The 26,635-nt window shown below is 44.4% G+C and overlaps 1 protein-coding gene, 2 long non-coding RNA genes and 1 other non-coding gene across 5 annotated transcripts; 3 read left to right on the top strand and 1 right to left on the bottom strand.

Moving 5' to 3' along the window:
• Positions 1-450: 450 nt before the first annotated feature.
• LOC135288978 (uncharacterized) lies at positions 451-20,997 on the bottom strand. Of its 2 annotated transcripts, XR_010351778.1 has the most exons (3): positions 20,879-20,988; positions 18,292-18,382; positions 451-6,980 (listed from the first exon to the last, which is right to left on the bottom strand). It is a non-coding gene; the product is annotated as an uncharacterized LOC135288978 (long non-coding RNA). The 2 variants fall into 2 exon arrangements; XR_010351777.1 differs by lacking the exon at positions 18,292-18,382 and having other exon boundaries at positions 20,879-20,997.
• Positions 1,304-19,963, top strand: LOC135288979 (uncharacterized). Its single transcript, XR_010351779.1, has 3 exons — positions 1,304-1,370; positions 9,113-9,380; positions 16,863-19,963. It is a non-coding gene; the product is annotated as an uncharacterized LOC135288979 (long non-coding RNA).
• On the top strand, positions 20,932-23,706 carry LOC135288976 (large ribosomal subunit protein eL37-like). Its single transcript, XM_064402344.1, has 4 exons — positions 20,932-21,060; positions 21,817-21,952; positions 22,238-22,322; positions 23,590-23,706. The coding sequence occupies exons 1-4, from the start codon at positions 21,058-21,060 to the stop codon at positions 23,657-23,659; spliced, it is 294 nt and encodes a 97-aa protein (XP_064258414.1). The 5' UTR covers positions 20,932-21,057; the 3' UTR covers positions 23,660-23,706.
• LOC135289199 (small nucleolar RNA SNORD72) lies at positions 23,408-23,488 on the top strand. The gene has a single exon (XR_010351978.1). It is a non-coding gene; the product is annotated as a small nucleolar RNA SNORD72 (small nucleolar RNA).
• Positions 23,707-26,635: the final 2,929 nt, after the last annotated feature.

The following is a 26,635-nucleotide window of genomic DNA, read 5'->3' as shown; positions in this document are numbered from 1 at the left end:
TGCAAGGCAGATTCAGTTTAGATGCAATGTATATAGTATAGAATAATAAAGTAATTATTTAGCCTTCTGATGATGGAGTCAAATGCATCATTCTCTCCCCTTTGTTGGGGGTCGCCCGTGCAGTAATAATTACACTATATTACATTACATCTAAACTGAATCTGTCAAGCACTCAACTGAACACAACTGCACTCATTTTGTGACTGTCAGCTGACAGTCCCGACACACACACTTGGCCCTGATAGGCCAAGGAAACAAAACACCATCACTCTGGGTAAACAATCTCCATATTGAATTCTACTTTTGCACAAACACAGGCACAGCAAATAAGATAATAGTTTTTCCTTTCTCTGAGGTTCAGATTTCCTCTGTGAAGAGAAATGTGGCTACAAACAAGTACAACAGTATTGGAATCAGAGCTGACTCAAATGTGCAACATGCAACAATCCCACACCTCACACCATCTTTCCTGCTTGAAAAACTGTTACCAAGGATGAAGGCCAGTCATGGATTAAATGAATTCAACAATTTTTTTTTTGTGTGGATGTAGCAGGCACAGGGCCTGCACGGCCTCCCTGGAGATCAGAAGCCTGAACTAGGAAATACCAAAGTCATCATGAGTAAGGTTTTAGAAGCCCCTCTCTTCCGCCTTTTGGACACTGTTATCTCCCTGTATATCCATAGGTCACTTTTCCCCTGACCCTTACTATTGGACAGTTTTCAATACCCCTGTAAGGTATAAAAACCCCTAACTCTGCCCGGTTCGGCAGAGGAGAGCTGTCACTGGACCCTTCGCGGAGACCCCAATAAAAGAACCCTGCGGAACCCACACAGCGCTGCTCCCTCTCTCTCTGCGTCTGCTGCGGCGATACCTAGGGCGACAGCACCAGGCAAGCTAAAAGAGCTGAAATCACTAAAGAGCTGAGCTGCAAATCACTATAGCTTGCCTGGGTTGCCTGAGCCCCCCTCGCTGAGCTATCCTGGCCCTCCGCTGAGCTATCCTGGCCGGCCGGCATTCCCCGCTGGGCTCCTGCCCTGAGGGTAATAGCCCGGCCATAGCTGGCGCACCGAACATAGCGGACGCCCGAACAGCGAGGGGCCCCTGGACCGACATCTCAACCGCCGTGATATCCTGGCCGCGGAACTGAATGCCGGACCTGGCATTTCAGAGGAGCAGCATTTCTTCGTGAAATTGTCACTGCCTCCGCTCGCCAGAAATCCTGGAAGGAGAAGCTCTCCATTTTAGAAGGACTCTTCTGAACAGGAGGTCAGCCGACCCGCACCCCGACACCTGGGCACGGGAGTGTCTGCGGAGGCTGACGAGCAGACGACCCCCAGCAGAACTTTGACCCACAACAGGCTGAAAAAGTGTAAGTTTAACACAGCCTTTCTTGCGCGCAAAATACTTTCCTCAGGTCCTTTTTTTTGGTTTTTTCTTTTTTTTTCTCTTTTTTCTGCTGGCAGGAACTGAAAAATGGGATCAAAGCTTAGTACGTTTAAGCGATCCCAGAACGAGATTTATATTCCCTAATCCTAGAAATCCTATCTTCTAACAACTTTTCTTTTTCTAAAGGTAACCTTTCAAAAACTAACCTGAAAAAATTTATAAAGTGGATTCTCTGCCACTTCCCAGATACTAATACACAGACTATTACCTTAGACTCCTTTTGGGATACAATTGGGACCACGATATATAAGTTTCAAACTAACCAAGACTTTTCTGTAGCCCGGTTTTTACCTATGTTTCACGCTATCACTAAAGCTGTAGAAAAAAGTAACAAAAAGATAGTAACTTCAGGGCTAACTTCTGTCGGACGAAAGGGGAAGTTCTTATCTGACTTAACAGAAGCGCCTGTTTCAAATGCTAATGGAGGAGATAACACCCCCTCCACCCTGGATTCCAGCACTCCTCTGGATCCAAGCGTCCTGCCGTCTGCGCCGCACCCCCCCGACCCCGCTGCGCGCACGGCCCCTGCCCACCCCCTCCTCCCCCCCGCCTGCCCCTCGGGAGCCACACCCTGCGCGCCTCCTTGCTCTGTGTTATCTCCAAGAGCATCTGCGCCAGTTCCCGCTGGGACCGACCCAAACCCCACCCCTCCCCCTGCTCCCCCCGACCCTGCTTGGGCCGCCCCCACACCCTTTACCGTCCCTCCTGTCCCTGCCGCGCCCGCCCCCACTCCCTCCCCCCCCCTCGCCCCCCCCCCCGCTACCATCGCGTCTTTCCCTGCCCCTGGCATCATCCCTGCTGCGGCACCGGACCAGCCCGCCTGCGTACCCGCGCCCCCCCCCCACCACCGCGCCTTTGCCTGCCGCCGGAATCGTGCCCGCTCGCATATTCACCCCAGACCCAAGCCACCCTGTATCCACCACACCCTCTTCCAGTCCCGCCGCCTCCTCCATCCCGCACACTCCCTGCCCCCATACCCACGCTCCGCAGCCCCCGGTCGGGACCCCCCAGACTTCCCTCAGTTCTGCCCCCCCTCCCCACGCCCCCAGTCCTGTGCCTGCTGTATCACGCATTGCACGGCCACCCCGGCCCTGCTGCCTCCCTCTAGCCACGTTCTGCCATGTGCTGCCTTATACCCGGTCCAGTCACATGCACCTCTGCCAAATGGTGCTCCAGCCAGCCATAAGAAACATAAGGCACGACCTGATAGCTCTCACTTCTCGTCATCTGATGACAGCAGTGACAGTGATTCTGATTTGGAAATAGAATATGTAGATCCTTGGGCAAAAATAAAAATGGAAGCCACACAGGCAGGGGACTGGCAATTAGCTCAGAGAATTACTGCCTTTCCAGTAGATTATAAGAAGGGAAAAAGAGGAGGTGCTACTACTAGAAAGACATGGGAACCTATTACAAATAAAGACCTTGTGCAGTTAAGAAATACAGCCACAGAACATGGTACAAGTTCACATATTTTTAGAAATTTCCTAGAAGCTACGTTCTCAGCACATGTTCTGGTACCCCACGATATTAAAAATATTGCCCAGTGCCTCCTTTCTCCCGCCGAGTACATGCTTTGGGAAAGGCATTGGAAAAAGCAATTAAAAACATTATCAGATAACTACGCTGCAGATGCTGATAAGTCAAATTTTACACTCGAACAGCTGGCTGGTGAAGGGGATTTGCAAAAACCCTCTGACCAAGCTGATACTTTACCTAAGGCAACATTACAAGACATGGCTATAGCAGCAAAAACCTCCTTACTCCTTACCCCAGATGATTCTACCCCTACCCAATATTTTTCTACTATCAAACAAGGAATAGATGAAAGCTTTATCAAATTTGTGGATAGAATTAAGGATGCTCTGGAAAAACAGATAGAGAGCACAGAGGCAAGAAAAGAACTGTTGTGTAAACTTGCCATGAGTAATGCGAATGAAAAATGTAAAGCAATTCTGAGAGCCTTACCCTTAGACACAGAACCTACCATAGAGCAAATGCTGGAAAGCTGCACACGCCACTTGTCCACTGAAGATACAGTGGCACAAGCAGTTACTAAGGATATTGCAGAAGGAGTTTCTAGTGCATATGCAGTAATAGCTTCTAAAGATCAGGTCCGCTGCTACCACTGCGGAGATTTTGGACATTTTATAAAGGATTGTCCAGAGAGGTCACCTCCCAGGTACCCTCGCAATTTCTACCAAAGGTCCCAGAATCAGCAGTACTATCAGCAGCATCCGGGAAACTTCTATCGGAGCATGGTGGGGCCCCACGCAAAGACACCAAATCAAAGGCCATCCAGACCCAGTCACGCACCATCCCAGGAGATTCCAGACCACATGAGGAGGATCCAATACACGGAGCGATACCAAGGGGAACCCGCCGGCAACTGGTAACTGCACTGTCCATTGACTTTAAAAATTACAATGTTTATCGTGTTCCCACAGGCAAACGTGGGCCAAAAGGTGGTCCTTCTAACATCCTAATTATAGGTGATTCTCTCCATAGCCCAAGGGAAATATTTGTTGTTCCAGAAGTACAAACAGTGCACCCAGGACAAGAAATCTCTGTCCAGGTGTACTGCACAGACTCACCATATTTTCTTCCAAAGGGTACCCCATTTGCACAAGCCTTTCTACTCCCTAAGAATCACAGGGAACAGCTTCCTCTCAACCCCACAGCAATGTGGATACAAGTTGTGGGACCGAGTAAGCCTGTCATCGAGTGCGGTCTTACCTGCAGAGGAGAGCTGTCACTGGACCCTTCGCGGAGACCCAAATAAAAGAACCCTGCGGAACCCATACAGTGCTTCTCCCTCTCTCTCCGCGTCTGCTGGGACGGCGGTACCGACGGCACCAGGCGAGCTAAAAGAACTGAAATCACTAAAGAGCTGAGCTGCAAATCACTATAGCTTGCCTGGGTTGCCTGAGCCCCCCGCTGAGCTATCCTGGCCGGCCGGCATTCCCCGCTGGGCTTCTGCCCTGAGGGTAATAGCCCAGCCATATGTGGACATTTTATGAACCTTTGACAAAGGTCTTCAATAGACTAAGGGAATGATGTCTATGTATATCTATCAAAACAGATAAATAGGAAAGGTGATGGCATACTGGGGGCTATGAAACTTGGCAGACATAAATTGTATGGAAGAAGGGGTAGATATTGTCCTGGTTTCATCCAGGATAAAGTTAATTTCTTCTCAGTAGCTGTTATAGTGCCTTGTTTTGGATTCAGAATGAGAATGGTGTTCATAACACACCAATGCTTTGGTTTTTTGCTAAGTTGTGTTTATACTAAGTCAAGGACATTCTTCTTTGTCACATGCTCTGACAGTGAGGTTTGCAAAAGAAACTGGGAGGGAGCACAGCCAGGACAGGTGACCCAAACTGACCAAAGGGATATTCCACACCATATAATGTTATGCCCACTATATAAACTGGAGGGTGTTACCTGAAAGGGTGATTGATCTGGGTGATTGATCTGGGTTCAGAAAAGTGGGCCTGGCATCAGTCAGTGGGTGGTGAGCAATTGCATTGTTTCCTTTTTATCAACATTATTATTATTATTTACCATTATTACTGTATTTTACTTTATTTTCCATTATTAAACTGTTCTTATCCCAACTTACAAGTTTTGTTTCAATTCTCCTCCCCATTTCACTGTTGGGGGGGGGGGGGGTTGAGTGAGTGACTGCAAGGTGTTTCATCTCCAGCTGAGTTTAAAACCATTACACCCATCAAAATGTCATGGTAGAGCAAGGAGGTCAGGATGGTCCATGGGCCTTGGAGAGGGTCAACTTGAGGCAGAGGGACTTCTACTCCAGAGTCATGTAAGAAAAAAAATTATAGACATGTCCAGTGTAACATTTTGCTTCCATCTTTTAACCCCAACTAGATAGGACAGGAGGCAGAACATGGTGCTAGGGGATACAAAAAGGCACCCCCTTCCACAGTATTCAATAAACCCTGATCTAAATGCTTAACAGGATCACAGTATTTGCTGGCACAACAGAGTTTCTCCCTTGTAGGAGTATGCCCCCTGATGACAGAGTGACAAAACTATACTTTGTCCCCCAAAAAAGGAAAAAGCCCAGAAGTTTCTCTCAACCATTAGGTGAAAAGCCACCTCATAGGACCTCAGGGACTTCACCAAAAACTTAAGGGCATCCAATTGGATAGAAGCCAAAAAGTCCCACCTGGCCAATTGGGTAGAAAAAGAAGAGAACAAAGGAACTAGGGGCTTTTGTGAGGTGTTTTTACCAGGAGCAGACCTCTGCACCTGGCTCAGGTTTTTCTGTTTGTTATTTTGCCTTTTATGGAACCTTTTTGTTTCTAACACTGCAGCAGAAGTCATCCTGCTTAATTTATGCCCCCAAAACAGTAGCTGAGCTATCCTTGGGTGTATTATATATTCTTTTGAGAGCTTATGAGACCTGGGTCCGAAAAAGAAAATATAATACTCCCTCACTGGACCTGGCTGGACCAAAAGTGGAAGCTGCAATGGGACTGTATTGGGTTTGCATGTGAAAAAACAAAGCCCTTGGAAAGGACCTGCTTTGGAGGAGTTCATGGAGGACTGTCTCCTGTAGGAGGGACCCCATGCTGGAGTAGGGGAAGGACTCCTCTCCCTGAGGAGGAAGCAGCAGCAGAAACATGTGGTGAACTGACCAAAAACCCTATTCCCTGTCTCCCTGCACTGCTGGGACGAAGGAGGTAGAGAATCAGGAGAAAAGTTAGGCCCAGAAAGGAGGGAGGGGTGGGGTGAAGGTGTTTTTAAGATTTGTTTTACTTCTTATTATCCTACTCTGATTCTGATTGGTAATAAATTCAATTAATATTCCCAAGTCAAGTCTGTTTTGCCCATGATGGTATTTGGTGAGTGATCTCTCCCTGTCCTTATCTCAACTCATGTGCCTTTTGTTATATTCTTTCTCCCCTTTCCAGCTGAGGAGGGGAGTGATAGAGTAGCTTTGGTGGGTACCTGGTATCCAGCCAGGGTCAACCCACAACAGTGACACAAGCTGTGGTAACAGACTGCTGTTTCCTGCATTGAAAAGACAGTCCTGAAACCCAAATGTGTCACTTTCTAAATCATTTGGACTACTTCTTATACATTGAAGCAGAAGGGTGAATTAGCCAGTGCTGAATTTAAGCTGGTGCTATTCAGCAGTTGCTAGTACAAGTGTAGCGTTTGAGTAAGCTGAAGAACACTATTGGCAGTGACCCATGACCAGCACCACAGCTAAGAGCCTCTGGGATTGTACTGGATCAGCTCTATCCCTGACCATTACTTACCTAAGAAGTATCCAATGCTCCTGAATACTAAAGGCAATGGCACGATGATATTAAAAAAAAAATCTTTCCTAACAGTTTTGAAGACATGTAAATGAGGAAGAATATTTTTATCCCACAAAAGGAGAAGAATAATTCCTCTGTCAGCATGTCCTTGCAGGTAGACAAACCAACATACTTCCTTTGGAGGCTGTTGCCATGGCATCTGTCCAATGTCTTCACAGCATCTTCCAGATTTTTGAGATCTAATGAGAAAGAAAGAGGAAAGGAGGCACCAGTTAAAAGACACACAGCAAGGTTGCTGGGACAAATATGACCCAGTCCAGCCTGTATTTATACTTTTAATTGAGATTTTTTCTGTATGGCATTTCATCCATAGAACACTGAGTTTTCTCATTTGATTTTTGGTAAGAAATACAGAATTGCTATAAATATATTTTCATTAAGTCAGTTGGCCATCTAAGCCTAGCCTAAGGGGTCTGTCTAGGCTCCTGTTAGAATTAATGGAAGGAGAACAGTTCCTCCCAAGGATGATTTATCCAGCCTATTTTAGATACCAAATTTAAGATAGGATGATTTACCCTTTGGCAGTATTTATCTCTCTCCTTTAACTACAGTGGCACCGTGGATGGACTAAATGTCTGGATTTTCAGATGAGGTAAAATGAATATGAGCAAAAACCACTGTTAGGTGTTATTCCAGGGACAGAAATTGCCAACCAAAATGAATGAGCTGAGTGAACAACCTGGGGCACACCTTTGTGTATCTGGAAACAATGCAGCTAAAATAAAAACAACTTTTTGCTCAGTTCCACAACCTTAACAGAAATCAAAAGCCTCTCAGCGTATAAACCAGTGCCAAAGGAAGTCAGTGGGATGCCATGCTCAGGAAACAAGTGAAGATAAATTAACTCTTCTTAGATAAAATTGTCTATAGACTGTGAGTCTACTGAAGTTGCGTGGTAGGCTGGTGTGCTGGTTTCAGCTGGGGCAGAGTTATTTTTCTTCCCAAGGGCTGGTATGGGGCTGTTTTGGATTTGTGCTGAACAGAGCTGATAATACAGAGATGTTTCTGTTATTGCTGAGCAGGGCTTACAGAGCCAAGGCCTTTGCTACTCCTTGCTCCTTGCACGGTGCGGGGGGGGGGGGTGGGGGGGTGGGGGGGGGTGGGTGTGTGGAAAGTTGGGAGGAGACACAGCTGGGACAGGTGACCCCAAGTGACCAAAGGGATATACCAGACCATATGACATCATGCTCAGTATATAAAGTGGGGAAGTGGGGGGAAGAAGGAGGAAGGAGGGGATATTTGGAGTGATGACATTTTTCTTCCCAAGTAACCGTTACCCATGAAGGGGCCCTGCTCTCTTGGAGATGGCTGAACACATGACTGTCCATGGGAAGCAGTGAATTAATTCCTTGCTTTGCCTTTCTTGTGTGTGTGGCTTTCTGTTATAAATACATATTATGTTGTTGGCTTTTTGCAAATATTAGGATTAATGTTATATGTATAATGTTAAAATAACTTTGCTTTTATTTTTGCTATTAACAAAAACTTAGTAGTAGGGGTGTTGAGGAGAACACTCCATGTGTGGGGACACAAGGCTTGACTCCATTTTCTCAAAAGGCTGATTTATTATCTTATTATATATATTATATTAAAATACTACATAAAAACTATACTAAAAGAACAGAGAGAAAAAATGATCAGAAGGCTTGAAGAACAATAATAGAATAGAATGCATAACAAAATCTTGTGACTCTCAGAGTCTGATGCAGCTGCATCTGTGATTGGCTCTTAATTAGAAACAACCAACATGCACCAATCACAGATGCACCTGTTGCATTCCACAACAGCAGATAGTTATTGTTTACATTTCTTTCCTGAGGCCCTCAGCTCCTCAGGAAGGGAAAAATCCTGGCAAAAGGATTTTTCATAAAATATGATAGCTACATAGGGGTAGCTGATATAGCTGATATAGTTATGAGTGAACTGCCTGTTTGGATGGGATAACATCCACTGAACATGTAATGAAGACCCTGCTATTGATATGCCAACTATCAGCATCTGCCATCTGAAGAAAGCATGGACCAAGGCCCAAACTGGAAGTGATAAGAAGGAGCCAAAACCACAGCCAAGAAACACACATGCTCTAAAAAAGCAGACCCGAGGAGGGGCCATGTAAAATAGTTCCTGGAATATGTAAACTAGCTTATGGATATGCATAATGGTATATGAATATGCAACAGGCTGATGTAATGGAAAAGGTATTTAAGGGGTATCCCCGAAGGTGAAAGTGTGCTCTTGGCTGAGTGCCAAGACACACCCGGCCGTAATCTTTGCTTTACTGTCCTTTATTAAACTGTTTAAATTTTCACAGGAGAGTGAACGTGTTTTTCACATTTTGGGCGGCTCGGCCGGGATGTAACACCTCGCTTCCAAGACCCCAGAGGACGCAGAGCGGGGGGCACGCCCCGCCCGAGTTCGTCGGCCTCACTCACTTCTTCTGGTGTGGATCGGCGGTTGCAGGTAGAACACCCAGTGGACAAAAGGAGACACATAAAGCAAAGAAAAGGGGAAAGGCTCCCTAAACCACCTTAGCCCCACAAATTCTTGTGCATGAAGACCCGAAGAAAAAAATAGTATTGGTAAGTATTCTTTTGGGGGGACAAATACAAGGGATGAATGTGTATGTGAATGAGAGGCGGGCTGGTTATCCCAGACCTGCTGAGTGAGGAGTCTCCCACGCTGCGATTCTGTTCTTTCTCAAGAAAAATGGCCAGTAGAGATGAAGTGAGAGATAAAAGGAGTGAGAGAATTCCCCGGGGTAACTGGGACTGGGTCTCAGGGAAGGGGTGGGACCCCGTGGAGGAAGGGAGCCGAGGGTTTTCCTGGCACAATCCACTGGGAAAGCAGGATAAAAAGTGTAAGGGGGCCCCTAAAATTCTGCTTGGTTAAGGGATAAATATGCCCAAGAGCATCCAGGATTGAACCTGCTGGGTTGAGGGATAAATACGCCCAAGAGCATCCAGGATTGAACCTGCTGGGTTGAGGGATTAATATGCCCAAGAGCATCCAGGGTTGAACTAAATTCTACCAGATTGAGGATATGCCCAAGAGCATCCAGGGTTGAACAACACAGCTGGATTGAGGGATAAAGATGACCAAGAACATCCAGGGTTCAACAACACAGCTGGATTGAGGGATAACCAAGAGCATCCAGGGTTAGCCAATAACATTTTGAAATTTTATAATACCCGTGGGTGGATATTAACAAGTGACTTGAGAACAAAGGTACCTTATTTTTGTGTTGTCCTGTTGTGAGACAGACAAAATAAAGAAATAAAAGTGAGTGTGAATGGAGGAAAGTATATGTAATGTATGTTGTTTATTTTGGATTTATTTTCTGGAAGGAGGTGTTTTATATTGTGTTGTAGAGAGAAGGGATTTTCAGTGTTACGGGGAGCAGGTGGTTTTCTGTGTTGTGGGGAGGGGGTGAAATTCGAGTGGTTGGGAAGTAAGAAACAGGGGCCAGGGACAAATAGATAAAATCCTGGGGAAGAAAATGGGACTAAGAACCAGTAAGTCGGGCTCAGGGAAAGGAGGAAATAAAAGGGTGCCAGCAGATATACCCCAAGACAGTCCCCTGGGAATGATGTTAGCTAACTGGGATATTGATCCTTGTACAAGAAAAAAAGGATAAAGTAAAAATTATTCAGTATTGTATGATAGAATGGACAAAAAAGGAAATAAGACCCGACCATGTTTATTTGACTAGATATGGTTCTTTTGAGAGTTGGATTTGCCAAGCCTTAAACACGTTTGTAAATTCTAAAGAACCATTTAATTCGGAAGAGGGATGTCGGAACCCAGGACATCAATAACAGCCGACCCCAACAGAGGGAGAATATGCTGCGTGCTGGACAGAAGACATGGAACCCCTGGGGATAAAAGTTTTTAAAACAGCAGAAACCCCAAAAACAGAGCAAGAAGAAACAAAAGGAAGAATAGGGCTGGGACCCCCAGGAAATGTTGCCTCCCCGCTCCTGCTAGTTCCCCCAGCTCAGGATTTTCTGTACGCCTCAGCCCCAGCCGTGCCAGGGTTCCCGCCTGCGCCGGCTCCTGCCGCCTCACTTGCGGCAGCCCCGTCCGCCTCGGCCACCCAGACTGCTCTGGTTCCTCCAGCCCCTCTGGCTGCGCCAGGACTCCCGTGTGCGCCGGCCGTGCCGCTTTTTCCAGTGGCTCAGGTTGACCCGGTTTTTCCAGCCCCCCCGGCCTCGCTAGCATTCCTGCCTGCGCCTGCGCCTGGGCCGGCCCCAGCCGCTTCGACCGTCCCAACTCCGGCCGCTCCGTCCGTACCGACACCAGCCGTGCCGAGCACCGCTGCTCCGGCCACCACGGACCTTGTGCAAACTGTCCGTGCACCAGTTTAGTTTCCGCCGGAAGGCTCCGCCCCTTTGGCGGTTCCGGCGACGGTCTCTGCCTTCGCCGCCCCCCCCCCGCTTGGAGGACTCAGCCTCGGTGCTGACTCCCGCCCCCAATCCCCTTTCTCTGGCAGCCCCATCAATCCCCGCCCAGGCTGCCTTTCCTTTCGTAACGATGGCTCCTGCTGTTCAAGGGAACTTTCTCCTTAAACGAGGGCCACCACACCAAAATAAAAGAAGCTCAGTTAAAAAGCAGCTTAATCATCTTTCCCCTGACACTTCCCCAAAACAAGGGAAAAAAGCTATAAAGAATGAAGAACAAAAGGGTTGGGATCAAGAAGTTAATTTCCATTACGAGAAGTACCAATGGGTGGAGTCCAAGGGGGGACAGGATTTGTAAACGCCCCTCTGACTTCTTCAGAAGTCAGAAATTTTAAAAAAGAGATTAAAGGATTATTGGAAGATCCTATAGGTACAGCTGAACAATTAGATCAGTTCTTAGGTCCCAATATTTTTACTTGGGAAGAAATGCAGTCAATAATAAAAATACTATTTTCCTAAGAAGAAAGGCAGATGATTAGAGCCACTGGAATGAGAATTTGGGAAAGGGAGAATCAACAAAGTCTACCAGGGGACCAGAAAATGCCAATAGCACCTCCTAACTGGAACCAAAATTAAGAGGCTGGGCAAGGACATATGAATGATTATGGTAATCTGATAATCAGGAATAAAAGAGGTATCACCCTGAGGGCAAAATGTTAAAAGGGCCTTTGAGGGACAACAGGGAAAAGAAGAGACCCCAAATGAGTGGTTAGAAAGGGTCCGAAAGAATATGAAACAATACTCTGGAATAGACTCTGAAACCATAGCAGGGCAAGCTCTATTGCGAGTTAATTTTGTCACTCATGCCTGGCTGGATATTAGAAAAAAGCTGGAAAAGATGGAGAACTGGCATGATAAACCCCTAAATGATCTATTAAAAGAAGCGCAAAGGGTTTATGTATGGAGAGATGAAGAAAAAGCCAAAGTGGATGCAAAGATTATGACAGCTACAATGCGACAAAGCAATTTCCAGAGGAATCTAAATCCCCCAAGTACCGCCCCCAAACGTTTGGATTTTAGAAAAAGGGAAAAGGAAAGAAATAGAATCCTGGCACGATCAAAATTCCAGGAGCAATCTAAAACTGCCTGTCATTATTGTGGGGAAGAAGGGCACTATAAGAGGGAATGCCCTCACCTAAAAAAGGATCTGAAAATTTTCCAAGAGATACACCCAGAAGAGGAATAGGGAGGTCATGGGCTCTATTTTCTGGGGGACAAGTACCATCTAGAGCCTTTGATAGCTTTAAAAGTAGGCCCCCAAGAGGAGGTATTAGAATTTATAGTTGATACTGGGGCAGAGAGAACTTGTGTCGTAAATATCCCTAAGGGATGTGATGTCAGTAATGACACTGTGAAGGTAACAGGAACAAAAGGAGAGGGGTTTAAAGTCCCTGTTATTAAAAATGTAGTAATTGACAGGGAAACCAGAATCAGGATGAGAAATTGTTGTATTGCACTAAATAGTTTATTTAGTTGTTTTGCACTGGGTTTTGTATTATTGCACTGAATAGTATGTTTGTATCCTCTCTTATCACATGGTCTTCCCACCTATGCCCCCGTGGCAGTGGTTTGTCCCAGATTTACTCCTCCCATCACCCCCTCCTCACTTGTATCCCATTGGCTGTGGTCCCCTTCCTCTGCCCCCTTCCCCTGAGCTTAAATTTCCTGAGAGGAGACCCCCAGGCTCTCTTTTTCTCTCCTGGGACACCTCCTTCCCATCCTGGATCCCCTGGAGTAATTCCACAATAAAGCTGTGGGATTGTTTGTCCTGAGAGGAGAAGAGTGCCTCCAGTCTTTTACTTCTGTCCTTGTAAAGGCTACAAGGGGCCAGGGTCCAGAGCTAGTCAGATCGGACCCGAACACCCCGGAAAAACCAGCTGTTTACAAGAGATGTCTTAGTTCCTGGAGCAGGCAGCAACTTATTGGGGAGAAACTTACAGGTGCAACTAGGAATGGGGGTCATACCAGAAGAAGGAAAGATGACAGCTAAAGTGTTAAAACTCGACCAAGAAGATGAGGAAAAGATAAACAAAAAGGTTTGGGCTGAGGAAGAAAATAGGGGGGGACTGAATATTGACCCCATAAGGGTCACGATTGAGAGAGAACAATGTCCCATATGTTTTCATCAATACTCTTTACCCCTAGAAGGAAGAGAAGGCTTGAAGCCGGTAATAGAAGGATTGATAAAGGATGGGACATTGGAACCTTGTATGTCTCCTCATAATACTCCTCCCAGTAAAAAAAAAAATCTGACTGGAGTTCTAGATTAGTACAGGACCTAAGGGAAGTTAACAAGAAAACTTGAACCTGTTACCCAGTGGTACCCAATCCCTATACTCTTTTAAGTAAAGTCCCACCCCAGCATCAGTGGTTTAGTGTGGTAGATCTTAAAAATGCTTTTTGGACTTGCTCATTAGCAGGAAAAAGCCGAAATATTTTTGCCTTTGAATGGGAGGATCTGAGTACTGGGAGAAAACAGCAACTAAGATGGACAAAGTTACCACAGGGATTTATGCAATCTCCAAACCTATTTGGACAAGATTTAGAAGAAATATTACAAACTTTCTCCACTCCTCCTGGAATACAAATTACTCAATATGTGGATGATCTTTTACTATCAGGAGAAGTTGAAGTAAGGGAGGCTACCATAAAACTTTTGAATTTTCTTGGGGAAAAAGGATTAAGAGTATCAAAAGGGAAGCTGCCATTTGTGGAACCAGAAGTAAAATATCTCGGCCACTTAATAAGCAAAGGTAGCCGAAAGCTAAATCCTGAGAGGATTGCAGGGATTTTATCTCTTCCCCCTCTCTCTACAAAGAAGGAAGTTAGAAGGCTGCTTGGATTACTGGGATATTGTAGATTATGGATTGAAGGGTATACACAAGCAGTAAAATTTTTATATGAAAAATTGACAGAGGGAAATTATATAAATTGGACTAGGGAAGATGACAATAAATTAGAAGAATTGAAGTTGAAACTAGCCTTGGTACCAGCTCTGAGCTTACCTTCATTAGAAAAGCCCTTTCATCTGTATGTGAATGCGGAAGGTGGAGCAGCTCATGGAGGAGTTTTAGTCCAAGAATGGGGGGGGATAAAAAGACCAATAGCATCTTTATCAAAATTGTTGGATCCAGTGAGTCTTGACTGGCCAGTTTGTATTCAGGCTATAGAAGCTGCTGCTATTTTGGTGGAGGAAAGCCGTAAACTTACTTTTGGAAGCAAACTAATTGTGTATACACCTCATGCAGTCTGAAATGTGTTAAATCAAAAAGCTGAAAAATGGTTAACAGATTCTAGGATATTAAAATATGAAGCAATTTTGATAAACAGTGATGGCTTAATACTAGAAGTAAACAAAAGTTTGAAGCCAGCACAATTTTTATATGCGGAACCAAAAAGTAATTTAACACATAATTGTTTAGAAATTATACAAAACCAAACTAAATTTCAAGAAGATCTAGCAGAGCAAGCCCTCCCAGAAGGGGAAAGAATATATGTTGATGGTTCATCCAGATGCATACAAGGAAAAAGAATGTCAGGATATGCATTGGTTGATTGGCAAACAATGCAGACCATTGAAAAAGGAAAATTACCTTCAAATTGGTCAGCTCAGTCTTGTGAATTATATGCTCTAAAAAGAGCACTGGAATATTTGGCACACAAGAAAGGAAGCATATATACTGATTCAAAGTATGCTTTTGGGGTAGTACACACCTTTGGAAAAATTTGGGAAGAAAGTGGATTACTAAACTCAAAAGGAAAGGGACTGATACATGAGGGACTCATTTTGGGGGTTTTAGAGGCATTAAAATTGCCTGAAAAAACAGCTGTACTACATGTTAAAGGACACCAAAGGGGAATGACTTTAGAAATAAGAGGGAATAATTTGGCAGACCAAGAGGCTAGAGATGCAGCAGAAAATGTGACCAAAAGGTTATGTTAATTTTGACCCCAGACAAGGAAGAATTGGAAGTTACAAAGTTTAGTGAGGTGGAAGAGGAGGAACTAAGTAGGATAGGGGGAGAGAAAGATCAGTTTGGGAAATGGAAACTCCCTGGTGGGAGACAATTACTTAATAAGCCACTTACCAGGAAAATATTAGAAGACATGCATCAAAAAACTCATTGGCGTACTCAAGCTCTGTGTGATCACTTTCTAAGGAATTATGGGTGTATTGGGATTTTTGGATTGGCAAAACAAGTTACTGAAAGGTGCATAATTTGTCAAAAGGCAAATAAAAAGGTTGTTGGGGCACCAGTTATTGATGTTTGTTTTACGTCGGGCCCTTCTAGGGCTCCCTGGATGGGGGAAACCCTCCTGTAGCAGTTCTGTGCCAGGAAAAAGAGATGCACGGGACTTTTTTGGTCTTCAGCTTCTTGTTTATTGTTATCTTATCTAAAGTTTTGCATGCTGTCCACACCAGGCTCAGTGCGCTGGAAAAGCACTGCAAAATAGCCCCGAAATGTACAGTTTCAAGGTCTTTTAAAGTTGTGTCATCCAATTAACTCTTAAAACGTACATTATTTCTACTTATCTACCAATAACTCATTCCTTCACTGTCCATGTAACCTCTGCACTCTGCTTTCCTTGACCAACACTGCAGAAAATGGAGTAGATGAAGAAGACAGGGACTACACCCAAATTCCTCCATCTTGCTTCCTATCTACACCATACTAAAAATCCCAAAACCTAAATTTCTCACCCAAGTGACATACTATACTACTTTCTATTATCTATTTCACACTTTGGTAGATTCTAGTCTATCTCGAAGTCTTGGAAGTCCTCTCCAAGGGCAAAGGTTAAAGGCAGTGTTTCTCTGGGGGTCAGAACCCCTCAGAGCAGACAGAGAAATGTTCCCTGTGCCCTGGGTCCCCACAAAAGGTAATGAGGAAAACAACATTTGGAGGCCATGAGTTAGCTCTTCGACCATTTCAAAGTATCCAAATGGACTTTACTGAACTTCCCCAAGTACAGAGATGGAAATTTTTATTAGCAATAATAGACCATCTAAATCATTGGGTGGAAGCTATTCCTACTGTCAGAGCCACAGCCAGTGTAGTATGTAAAACCCTTTTGGAACAAATTATTCCCAGGTATGGAATGGTTAATAGCATAGACTCAGATAGAGGAATGCATTTTACGTCAAAAGTCTTACAGCAAATAACTCAATCCTTGGTAATAAAATGGGAGTTACATACCCCATGGCATCCACAGAGTTCAGGCCAGGTAGAGAGGATGGACCAGACTTTAAAGAGAACTTTAACAAAATTAATGATTGAAACCCAAATGTCATGGGTAAAATACCTATCTTTGGCTCTACTGAGGGTCCGAACACAACCCAGGTCAGACCTGGGAGTGTCACCCTATGAGATGATGTTCACATTACCCTTTCTGACCACCCAACATGAAACTGCTACTTATGAAGTAGGGGAAATGAGTGTTAGAAAATATGTCACCACAACTGCAAAAACTCCTGAAAAATTGCTGTTGAAAGGGATAATCCCTCAAACCCCACCTTTAGAATTTAAAATTCATAATATCCATCCAGGGAAGGGTTACTAGTGAAAACATGGAAAGAGCAATCTTTAACTCCACAATGGGAAGGTCCTTTTCAGGTACTACTGACAACTGAGGCAGCAATCCAGACCAGGGAACAAGGGTGGATCCACACCAGCAGAATCAAAGGACCTGTGGAAGAACCTAAGGAATGGACTATAACATCTAAACCGGGTGATACCAAATTGACTCTCAAGTGGGGACCAGGTGGTAATGAACTGGGAGGACCCAAATGATCCAAGGAATGTACAAAGAATTACACTTAATTGGGAAATAAGGTCAAGCGTATATCAGTGGTTTCAAGTGCCGCCTGGATAAGTCCTGAGACACCTCCAATACCCTCCTTGGGGAGGAATACTTCCACTTCAAACAGGAAGATCAGGACTGTTTTGGACAGAGTTCTCGTATTCTGACCTTAGCCTGTGACTTATACAAAGAAGAGGAGGAATTACAACTTCCATCAGTGCCATATCAAATACCTTGTTTGATTCATCCAAATACCAGACATGCTAACTGGGTTAAATGTAAATGTTTAAATTGTGGGAAAAATTGGTATTGTAGTTCACACAATCAACACTCTCCTTGCAGGAAGTGTCGAGTGCCAAATCTATCTTCTATCCAGATAGAACTCAAAACAACTGAAATATTAACTTTGTTTTGTGGATGGGAATTATTAGTGCCTGTTGAATGGAAAATACAGTTAAGGAGTGTCAAAAACAATTTGCCTGGAAATTAGCAAAAAGGAAGTGACAAGGAAAAAGAGGGCAAGACTGGATTGGCTGCTGTACTCTCCACCGAGAAGATCATATACACCTGCTATGGGTAGCAACCCCATAGGTATGGGAGGTGGGGGCATAAGCCATACGGGACCTCTGTTATTCCTTTTTCTGTCACTCATCTTTTGTCTTTTCCCTTTCAGGATACCGGCAAAGTCATGTCATACATGTTACCTAAAGCTGTATATGGAAAGACACCAAGGTTCCTTTTTTATTACACACACCCATATCAACAGTCACTATTATAACCCATCCAAATTAGGCAATTGTATACAAAATGGGAAAAAGTACTGGATTGCGGAGAATTTAGGAACAAGCGGTAACAGGTTGGGAAGTAAATGTCCTAAAGGAGAGAGATGGGTTTGTTTCACTTTTTCTAGTGGGAGTAAGGTCCAAGATTTGGTTAAAGAACAACTGGTAAGCAGAAAGGCAAAACTAGTACAGCAATCAAAATCTGTGCCAATTTCACTTCAAGATTTCTATACAAAACTTGAACAGCAATTAGAAAAGGAAATAGATATCTCAAGACTGGGGAAAAATCTGTTTGTGGAATTAGGGGAAAGAGTAAGTAAGGAACTTAACCTACTGTTGGGTTTGTGGGGGAGCTTTGATGTCCAAAGAATGGCCATGGAAAGGCAGTAGCTTAGGTTCAGTTGAACTCCTTAAGTAGAACCAGGCAAATACAAGGGGGGAAAACTGACCTGAATGGTGGATTTTAAGCTCAGCAGTGATAGGAGAGGAATGTCTCTGGCGCACTGGGAAAAATTTTCATAATGAAGTAGGAAATACTCCCTGTAAGAGATATAAAGTTAGCAATGGAACTTCTACATGGTGAATCCCAGAGGAACCAACTCAGTATTGGACTTGAGGAGAAATGAAAAAGAGGAATTTAAATATAATAATGAAATTGGACTTTTTCAATGTAATTATATAGGCAAAAATCCTTATTCTGGGATCCCAGAAATATCCAAATTTTGTGTGAATATAAATCAACAGAAAAATTATTATTAGAAGGCACCAGGTGGCTTATTTTGGATATGTGGAAAGAAAGCATACCCAAGACTCCCCTCTAGTTGGAGAGGGAGTTGCACTTTGGGAATTATACAACCAGGATTCTTTCTTCTACCAGGACCAAATGGAGATCAATTAGGAATACCAATTTATGAGGACCTAAAAAGAAATAAAAGGGACTTGATTGGGGGATCCCAAAAATGGGGAGATGAGGAGTGGTCCCAAGAATGCATACTGGAAACATATGGGCCAACCACCTGGGCACCAGATGGGAATTGGGGATATCAGACCCCAATTTATATGCTGAATCGTATTATAAGACTCCAAGCAGTTGTAGAAATAATAACAGAACTGGTTGGGCAATAGAATTAATATCAAAGCAACAAACCCAAACAAGAGCTGCCATGTATCAGAATAGGTTGGCCTTAGACTATTTATTAGCTGAAGAAGGGGGTGTTTGTAGAAAATTTAATACATCAGATTGTTGTTTCAAAATAGATGACAACGGAGATGCCGTCCTAGATATAGTCAATGATATCAGAAAAATAGCCCATGTACCGGTGCAAAAGTGGGAATCAATGCTAAAAACTAGCTGGTGGCATAACGTATTGGGAACAGAATGGAGGAAGAAACTAGGCTTCTTCCTTTTATGTGCTACAGCTGGTTTGATATTTCTTCCCTGCTTGATCCCCTGCTTTATTCGGCTAATCACCAGTATAGTCTGGGGCATGCAAGTGGTAACAATGCCTATAGACCCAAAATTGACTATGTCTGGGACTGCACAAAAGATTATGGTGTTAAAGAAACAAAATAATATGGAAGACCCCTTGGAGGAAGGAAAAATTATTTATGAAAAAAATAAGCAAATAATGGAGGATGGAAAACAAGAAATACTGTTCAAGCCAAATGATTTGTAAAAAGGGAAGAGGAGAGATTGTTATAAATACATATTATTTTGTTAGCTTTTCACAAATATTAGGATGAATGTTATATGTATAATGTTAAAATAACTTTGCTTTTATTTCTGCTATTAACAAAAACTTAGACATAGTAGTAGGGGTAGCTGATATAGTTATAAGTGAACTGTCTGTTTGGTCAGGATAACATCCACTGAACATGTAATGAAGACCCTGCTATTGATATGCCAACTATCAGCATCTGCCATCTGAAGAAAGCATGGACCAAGGCCCAAACTGGAAGTGATAAGAAGGAGCCAAAACCACAGCCAAAAAACACGCATGCTCTAAAAAGGTGGACCCAAGGAGGGGCCATGTAAAATAGTTCCTGGAAAATGTAAACTAGTTTATGCATATGCATAATGGTATATGAATATGCAACAGGCTGATGTAATGGAAAAGGTATTTAAGAGGTATCCCAGAAGGTGATGGTGTGCTCTTGGCTGAGTGCCAATCTTTACTGTCTTTATCTCCTATTGTCCTTTATTAAACCATTTAAATTTTCACAGGAGAGTGAATGTGTTTTTCACACTTTCCCTAATAAACTGTCTTTATCTCAACCCATGAGTTTTCTAGCTTTTACCCTTCTGATTTTCACTCCCATCCCACTGATGGGGGAGTGAGCAAGCGGCTGTGTGAGGCTTGGTTGCTGGCTGGGGTTAAACCACAACAGCTGGCATGTAAGAATTTAAGTAATGCATCTGAATAAAAACCAATTTTACATTAATGATGTCCACTGCAATGCTTTAGGCAGACTGTCACCTTGTATGTGTGGGGCTTGGGAGGGACACTGACAAGCACAGTGTGCCTATTTTTTAAGGCACTTCACTTTGAAAGTATGTATTGCAGCCACAAATATCCTGTCCCTGAAGGGGAAATTTTCATTTCAGTCATGAAAATAGGTTTCACTTGACGTAGAAATAAGGCCAGGACTTGATTCTGCAGCCTGAAGTGGAGCTGTAGGCACCTGTGAATAGCAGCATGGGGACTATTGCAGGGAAGATGCATTAGATTTAAAAATTATGTACCAGTAAGGCAACTTAGGTGTGTTAATTTACACATAAATACCCCTTAATCATTGTTTCCAGGACCAGTTGCATCATGGCCTAGGACACATTGTGTCGCCCTAATAAGCACCAGGTTTTGTGTGATGTCACCGAGGAACCTTTGGGGTCTGGCCCCCGAGAGTCTCGCCCACGACACCACAGCTTTCAGGGACCCTGCCTATCCCAGTAGGCCGGGCCCGGCGGGAAGGGGACATCACATAGGGGGGACTCCTGAGTACAATTTGAGGTGAGGCTAAGACAAGAAGAGCACTCACTTTCTGCCGCGCCGAGCAGGGCCGGGCCTATCAGGCCGGGCCTATCCAGCCGGGCCACCGGACCGGATGCCTCCGCCACGCCCAACCGAACAGTTCCAAGCACGTCTCCGGAAGCGCTTGCCGGACTATAGAGGAAGCGGGGCGGGGCATAGTCTCTTTGGTGCTAACCCCCGGAGAAGATGGTGAGTGCTGGGGTCTGGGTGCGGCGATATCTGTCATCATCCGCCGCCGTGCCGGGCTCTGTGAGGCCATGGGCCTCGTCTGGGGCGCAGGGCGGCCGTACGCCGTGCTGTGGCCGGGCTCGGCGGTGGGGCTGCGCTGCGGGGAGACGAGGCTGGGACCTGAGCCTGAAGGCCTGGCAGTGAGCCCCGTTCCTGGCCTGTGTGGGGGCGTGGGACATCGCGTCCTGGGCGAAGAGGCAGCGATGGGGTATAGGGCTGTGCTACCGCGGGATCTCCTTCGGGGTGCCCTCCGTGCTTGCTGCCGGCCTGGCCGGGACAGCGCTCTTCCCAGTGATGAGGAAGCCTTTCAGATAACGTAGTAAGAGGAAGTTTGATTGCCAAAGCCTCTTGTGAGTGTACGGTTAATCTATGAAAATAAATACATTTCTTCAGGAAAAAACAGTTTACTGTTTATCACCGATAAATTTGAGGGAGATGAGAAAGGAGTTGGAGATAACCACTCGGTGGCTTCATTTTATTTCAGCACTGGGCAGGGGGATAGGAATGGCAAAGAGAAGTGTAAGAAACTGGTTTCTTAAAATGGAGGATACCTATAAAAGAAACCGAGTCGGTGTTTCAGAGATCAGTATGCCTCTGCCATATTTACTGAACTTGGTGAATTTGAGAGTGTTTTTTAGAGAAGCCTGTGTTTTGAGTTACATGACTTTTGAGTGATAGTGATATTTACCATGTGCAATGTCTTGAAATATTTCTCAGACAAAGGGTACATCATCATTTGGTAAGCGACGAAATAAGACACACACCTTGTGTCGTCGGTGTGGGTCCAAGGCGTACCATCTGCAGAAATCTACCTGTGGGAAATGTGGTTACCCTGCTAAGCGTAAGAGAAATTGTAAGTAAGAGTTGAGTTTAAAAACTTGTGGTTTTTTGTCGTCTTCAATAATCTGGCTTTTTTCCAACCAAGAAAGAATACTGCATCATCTTGCAGTGTTAGGAACTTTTTTGAAATTAATACTGATTTAACTGTTTTTCAGCTAACATGCAGTATTACTGAATAATGATTTACTTAATTTATAATTGTTTTTTTCTTCTGTGAAATTGAATAGTTGTGCTATTCAAACATACCATGCAACTAATTATTTGGTGTAGATGAGTAACAGTAATTTCTGTGTTCTAGATAACTGGAGTGCAAAGGCTAAAAGACGCAACACCACTGGTACTGGTCGCATGAGGCACCTGAAAAGGGTCTACCGTCGATTCAGGTATGACATTTTATTACAAACTAGTGTAATCTGACATCTTCAATGGATTTTACTGAGTTATAAAATTCATCGTTCAAAGTTAACACTTATTTAGTATGCTTGATGAGGTATGGTGTTTCTTTTAAAATATATTGCGGAAATAAATGATGTCATATCTTCAAAAGAATATGCTGCCAATTATAAAAAGCTCGTTCATTGTTAAAACAGGCTGTATAGCAAACTGATGTTTCTGTTAATTGTAGATAGTACAGAACACAGAGGGTATTGTAATAAAGCACTCACATTTGAAAAGGCATTCTTTGTGTAGCATTACCTCTTTTTGGGAGTCTGAAATTGATGGTTGCACTGAAGTTGGATTTTTCTAAGAAACAGTTCTTGAAATGTATCCCAATCCCTTCTTGCCCACAAGAAAAGGATTTAAATACTTCAGTAGTTGCTCTTTCATTTGGAGTACAATTAGTAAGTAACATCTGATTCTGAGTTACAGGTTTCTAAAATCTGTTATAAAGCTTTGAGTTGTACTTAGAAGGTACTGTACTGTTAAACTTGCTAAGAATTTATTTTTGTATGACCTCCATGTTCTAAAGCACAGCTCTGTAACTTTTGGCCTAATACACCAGAAAGATGGATGAAAAAACTCAAGCAATTCAAAAGTCTTTTCCTAAAAATGTAGATTGGATTTAATAGTGAAAAGTAAGTCTAAGTCCCGGACCTAGGTGTATTTGAGGGATCCATTCTTCTGTGGTTTTTTTGTAAGCGTAGTCTTTCCCAGAAGCATCCAAAAAACACCTTACAATGTGCAACTGCAGCCTGATTTCTACCAAGTGTTGCTGAAGTAGAAATGTCATCTCCAAAAGCGAGCTTGGGGTCAATTTCTGTAAGAAATTGTCTTGCACTTCAGTGCTAACAAATGCGAAATCTTTTGCCAAGCTGCTTAGTAGGAACATAAAGTAAGGCAGGCCTTCAGTGGGTGTGCTGTATCGGATTCAGTCTTGCAATGTTTACTCAGTTAATGAAATCGTCCTGTTTGAAAAAGTCATTTACTTCAGCAGAAGAGAGAGAAAACCATATTGCTTATTCCAAACAGTTTGTGAATTATGTTTCTTAAGAAAAAACACTGAACATATGAACTTCATAGTGATTTCAGTGCGTTATTGAGAGAAGCTGAAAAAAGCTGATGAACCTGATCTGAAACACTGCTTCTTGGAAAATAACTTGGAGCAAAAGTCAACCTTTCAAAAAATAATAACCATATTTCTACTTGTAGGAATGGATTCCGTGAGGGAGCCACACCAAAGCCCAAGAGAGCAGCTGTTGCAGCCTCCAGTTCATCATAAAGATACATGTATTTGTTAAAATAAATTGTCTTATCCAGAAAATGTCATCTTTTGTACAAGTTTTATTTCAGTGAAACATGGTATATTGTGTCTGGCTGAGCTGGAGTTTGTTTCCCCACAGCAGCCCTCCCAGTGCTGTGTTTTGCATTGGGAGCTGGAAAGGTTCTGATAACACACCAGTGTTGTGGCTTCTGCTGAGCAGCACTGGCACACCATCAGCGCTGTCTCTCCAACATTCCCCCATCAAGGGGCTGGAAGTGGACAAGATCCTGGGTGGGGACACAACTAGACCACCTGACCTAAATGACCCAAAGGGATATTCCATACCATATGACATCAGCTCAGATATAAAAGCTAAAGGAGGGAGGAAGAATGGGGGTGTTCATTACTTTACAGTGTTTGCCTTCCAGAGCAACCACTCTGCATGCTGAAGCCCTGCTTCCCAGGAAGTGTCTGAACATCACTTGCCAATGGAAAGTAGAGAATAAACGTATTTTTTCTCTTTGCTCATGTGTGCACAAACTTTTGCTTTTGCTTTAGTAAACTGCCTTATCTCAACCTACAAGTTGTTTTCCATCTTATTTTCCCTCCCCTGTCCAACTGGGAAAGGGAGCAATAGAGCAGCTTTGTGGGCACCTGGTGTCCAGCCAAGGTCAACCCACTACAGTCCTTTTTTGGCACACAACCTGTGGGGTGAGACAAGTGCAGTTAAATTTATATAAATATATAAACATGCTATAGTAAATAGTAGTTATCAAGTAGCAAGCTCCTGTGGGGGACATGGAGTTTGTCAGCTGCACTCCTTATCTCTGTTTTGCTGAGTTTGGGAACATGTTAACACAAACAATGGCTCTATGCTTTGCCCTTACACTGATAGCCTTGTTATGCTGGGGGAACTGTCTTGTGGACAATGAAGGAATAGCTTCCCTCTACCTTCCTGAGATTGCTGTGAAGGCTTTTATAATGCAGCCTCCTGTGGTCATTGCTCATCCTTATGTAAGCCGCTTAATACTGTTAACGATATTAGCTAATACTGTTGGTACACTATGGAGTTCATGAAATCTGGTGTCATCCTGGTGTAAGAGAAAACAAACTTAAGGTGAGGAGATATTGAAATCTGCCCTGAGGCATCCAGTTCCTGACTGGGAGGGTGGGTGGAAGGATTTGGGCAGGTTCCTCCGGCAGTTCTCACCTCCCATTACCTGGCACTTTACACCTGAACAGGTAATCAACCCTGACAAACTGACCTGTCAACTGATAGAAGGGTGCCTTGCCTACCCCACTGAAAACCAGCAGCTCCTCACCCTGTACTGGGGCCTGGCCTGTGCCTACTGAGCCACAGTTCAGTACTCCCAGAGGACTATAGTTGAGGCAGGAACCCAAACTGCATTTGAGGATAATAATGGCTGGGATAGGGACCCAAAGAACAATTACAGTTATTGCCCCAGTAGTGAAAAAGAAAAAATGGACAAGGCAAGCTACAGGTCCATATCATCGATTAAAAGGGAGGAAGAAGAGGAGGATCAGTGGAGAAGGAGGGGTGAAGCTTTCAGCGCTGTGTATTTAAGACCAGTCACATCACTGCTGGGGGGAGTAGTTACGGTAGGGGAAAAATGCCTCGGCTGGAAACAAATGTGGCAATTTTTGACTGGCTCGCTTCAGCTAAGGGGCCTGCAGACCCCGGCACCCTGCGCCCTGCCGTTTCTCTCCTCTCTTCCCGTCCTTCCAGGACGTTTTAGCAGGACGAGGGGCTGAGGAGAGACGGTGGTGCTGATATCAGCTGAGTCTAGACGAGCCAAAAAAGGAATCTAGCGGGGTATTAGGACGATGCAGCGAAGCGGCAGAACCGACCCACACACACCCCCAGCACAGTGGACCGGTGGTAGAGGCGGTGCGGGAATCTGGTGCCAAACTGAACTCAGTGGAGGGAGAGTCGATTCGGCTTGGATGACCGAGCTTCTGGGGGGCTTGTTTAGTCATTGTATTTTCGGTTTATTTGTTGGGTTTTTTGTTTGTTTTGATTTTTTGTTTTCTTTGGCGGAGGGGGGGTTGTTTGGTTGGTTTTTTTTGGTTTTTTTTGTTTTGGTTTTTTCTGGCAGTGGTGGGGAGGGCGTTAAACCGCAGAACCCTTGGCCATATTGCCTCAGGCTTCATATCGCCTTTGTTGGCTATACCATTTTATTTTTGTACAATCGTTTATTATTATTATTGCTGTGTTTATTGTGAGCCTCTTTAGTAAATTGTGACTCTGACTTCAGTCTTCCTTAGTATTAACTTCAACGTTATAGAAAAGGGGGTGGCTCGAGTGGCCTTAATTTCCCCCATGAGTTTTTAAAACCAGGACAAGGGGCAGGATGTGCTCCAACCACTGGAGCTGAGATTCCCCTGCAGCCTGTGGTGAAGCAGCTGTGCCCCTGCAGTCCACGGTGAAGCAGCTGTGCCCCTGCAGTCCACAGAGGTCCACGGGGATGCAGAGATCCACCTGCAGCTGGTGGAGGAGCCCCACGCTGGAGCAGGTGAATGCCTGAGAGGAGTCTGTGAACCTGTGGAGGCCCGTGCTGGAGCAGGGATCTGCAGACCTGTGGAGAGAGTAGCTCATGCTGGAGCAGGTTTCCTGATAGGACTTGTGACCCCATGGGGGACCCACACTGGAGCAGGCTGTGCCTGAAAGACTGCACCCCGTGGAGAGGGACCCACGTGGGAACAATTTGGGGAGGATTGTTGCCTGTGGAAAGGACTCGTGTAAGAGCCATAATGAGAAATGCGGGACTCCAGGCAGCTCTTCCAAATGCAGTTTATTACATCCAAGATGTTACAGCAGTCCAGGGTTGTGGGCGACAGAGCCTGTGCCTACAGCTATCAGCTGCAGCTGCAGGCAGGCCTGGAGACCCTTAGTTTAGGTTACAAATGCATTATATACTTTTCTTTGCTGAGCATCTTAATACAGTAGAACCAATCTATACCTTAACTTTTATC

This window comes from Passer domesticus, chromosome W (genome assembly GCF_036417665.1).
Source record: "Passer domesticus isolate bPasDom1 chromosome W, bPasDom1.hap1, whole genome shotgun sequence".
In the NCBI taxonomy this organism is placed as follows: domain Eukaryota; kingdom Metazoa; phylum Chordata; class Aves; order Passeriformes; family Passeridae; genus Passer; species Passer domesticus.
This window is presented reverse-complemented; position numbering and strand designations above follow the sequence as displayed.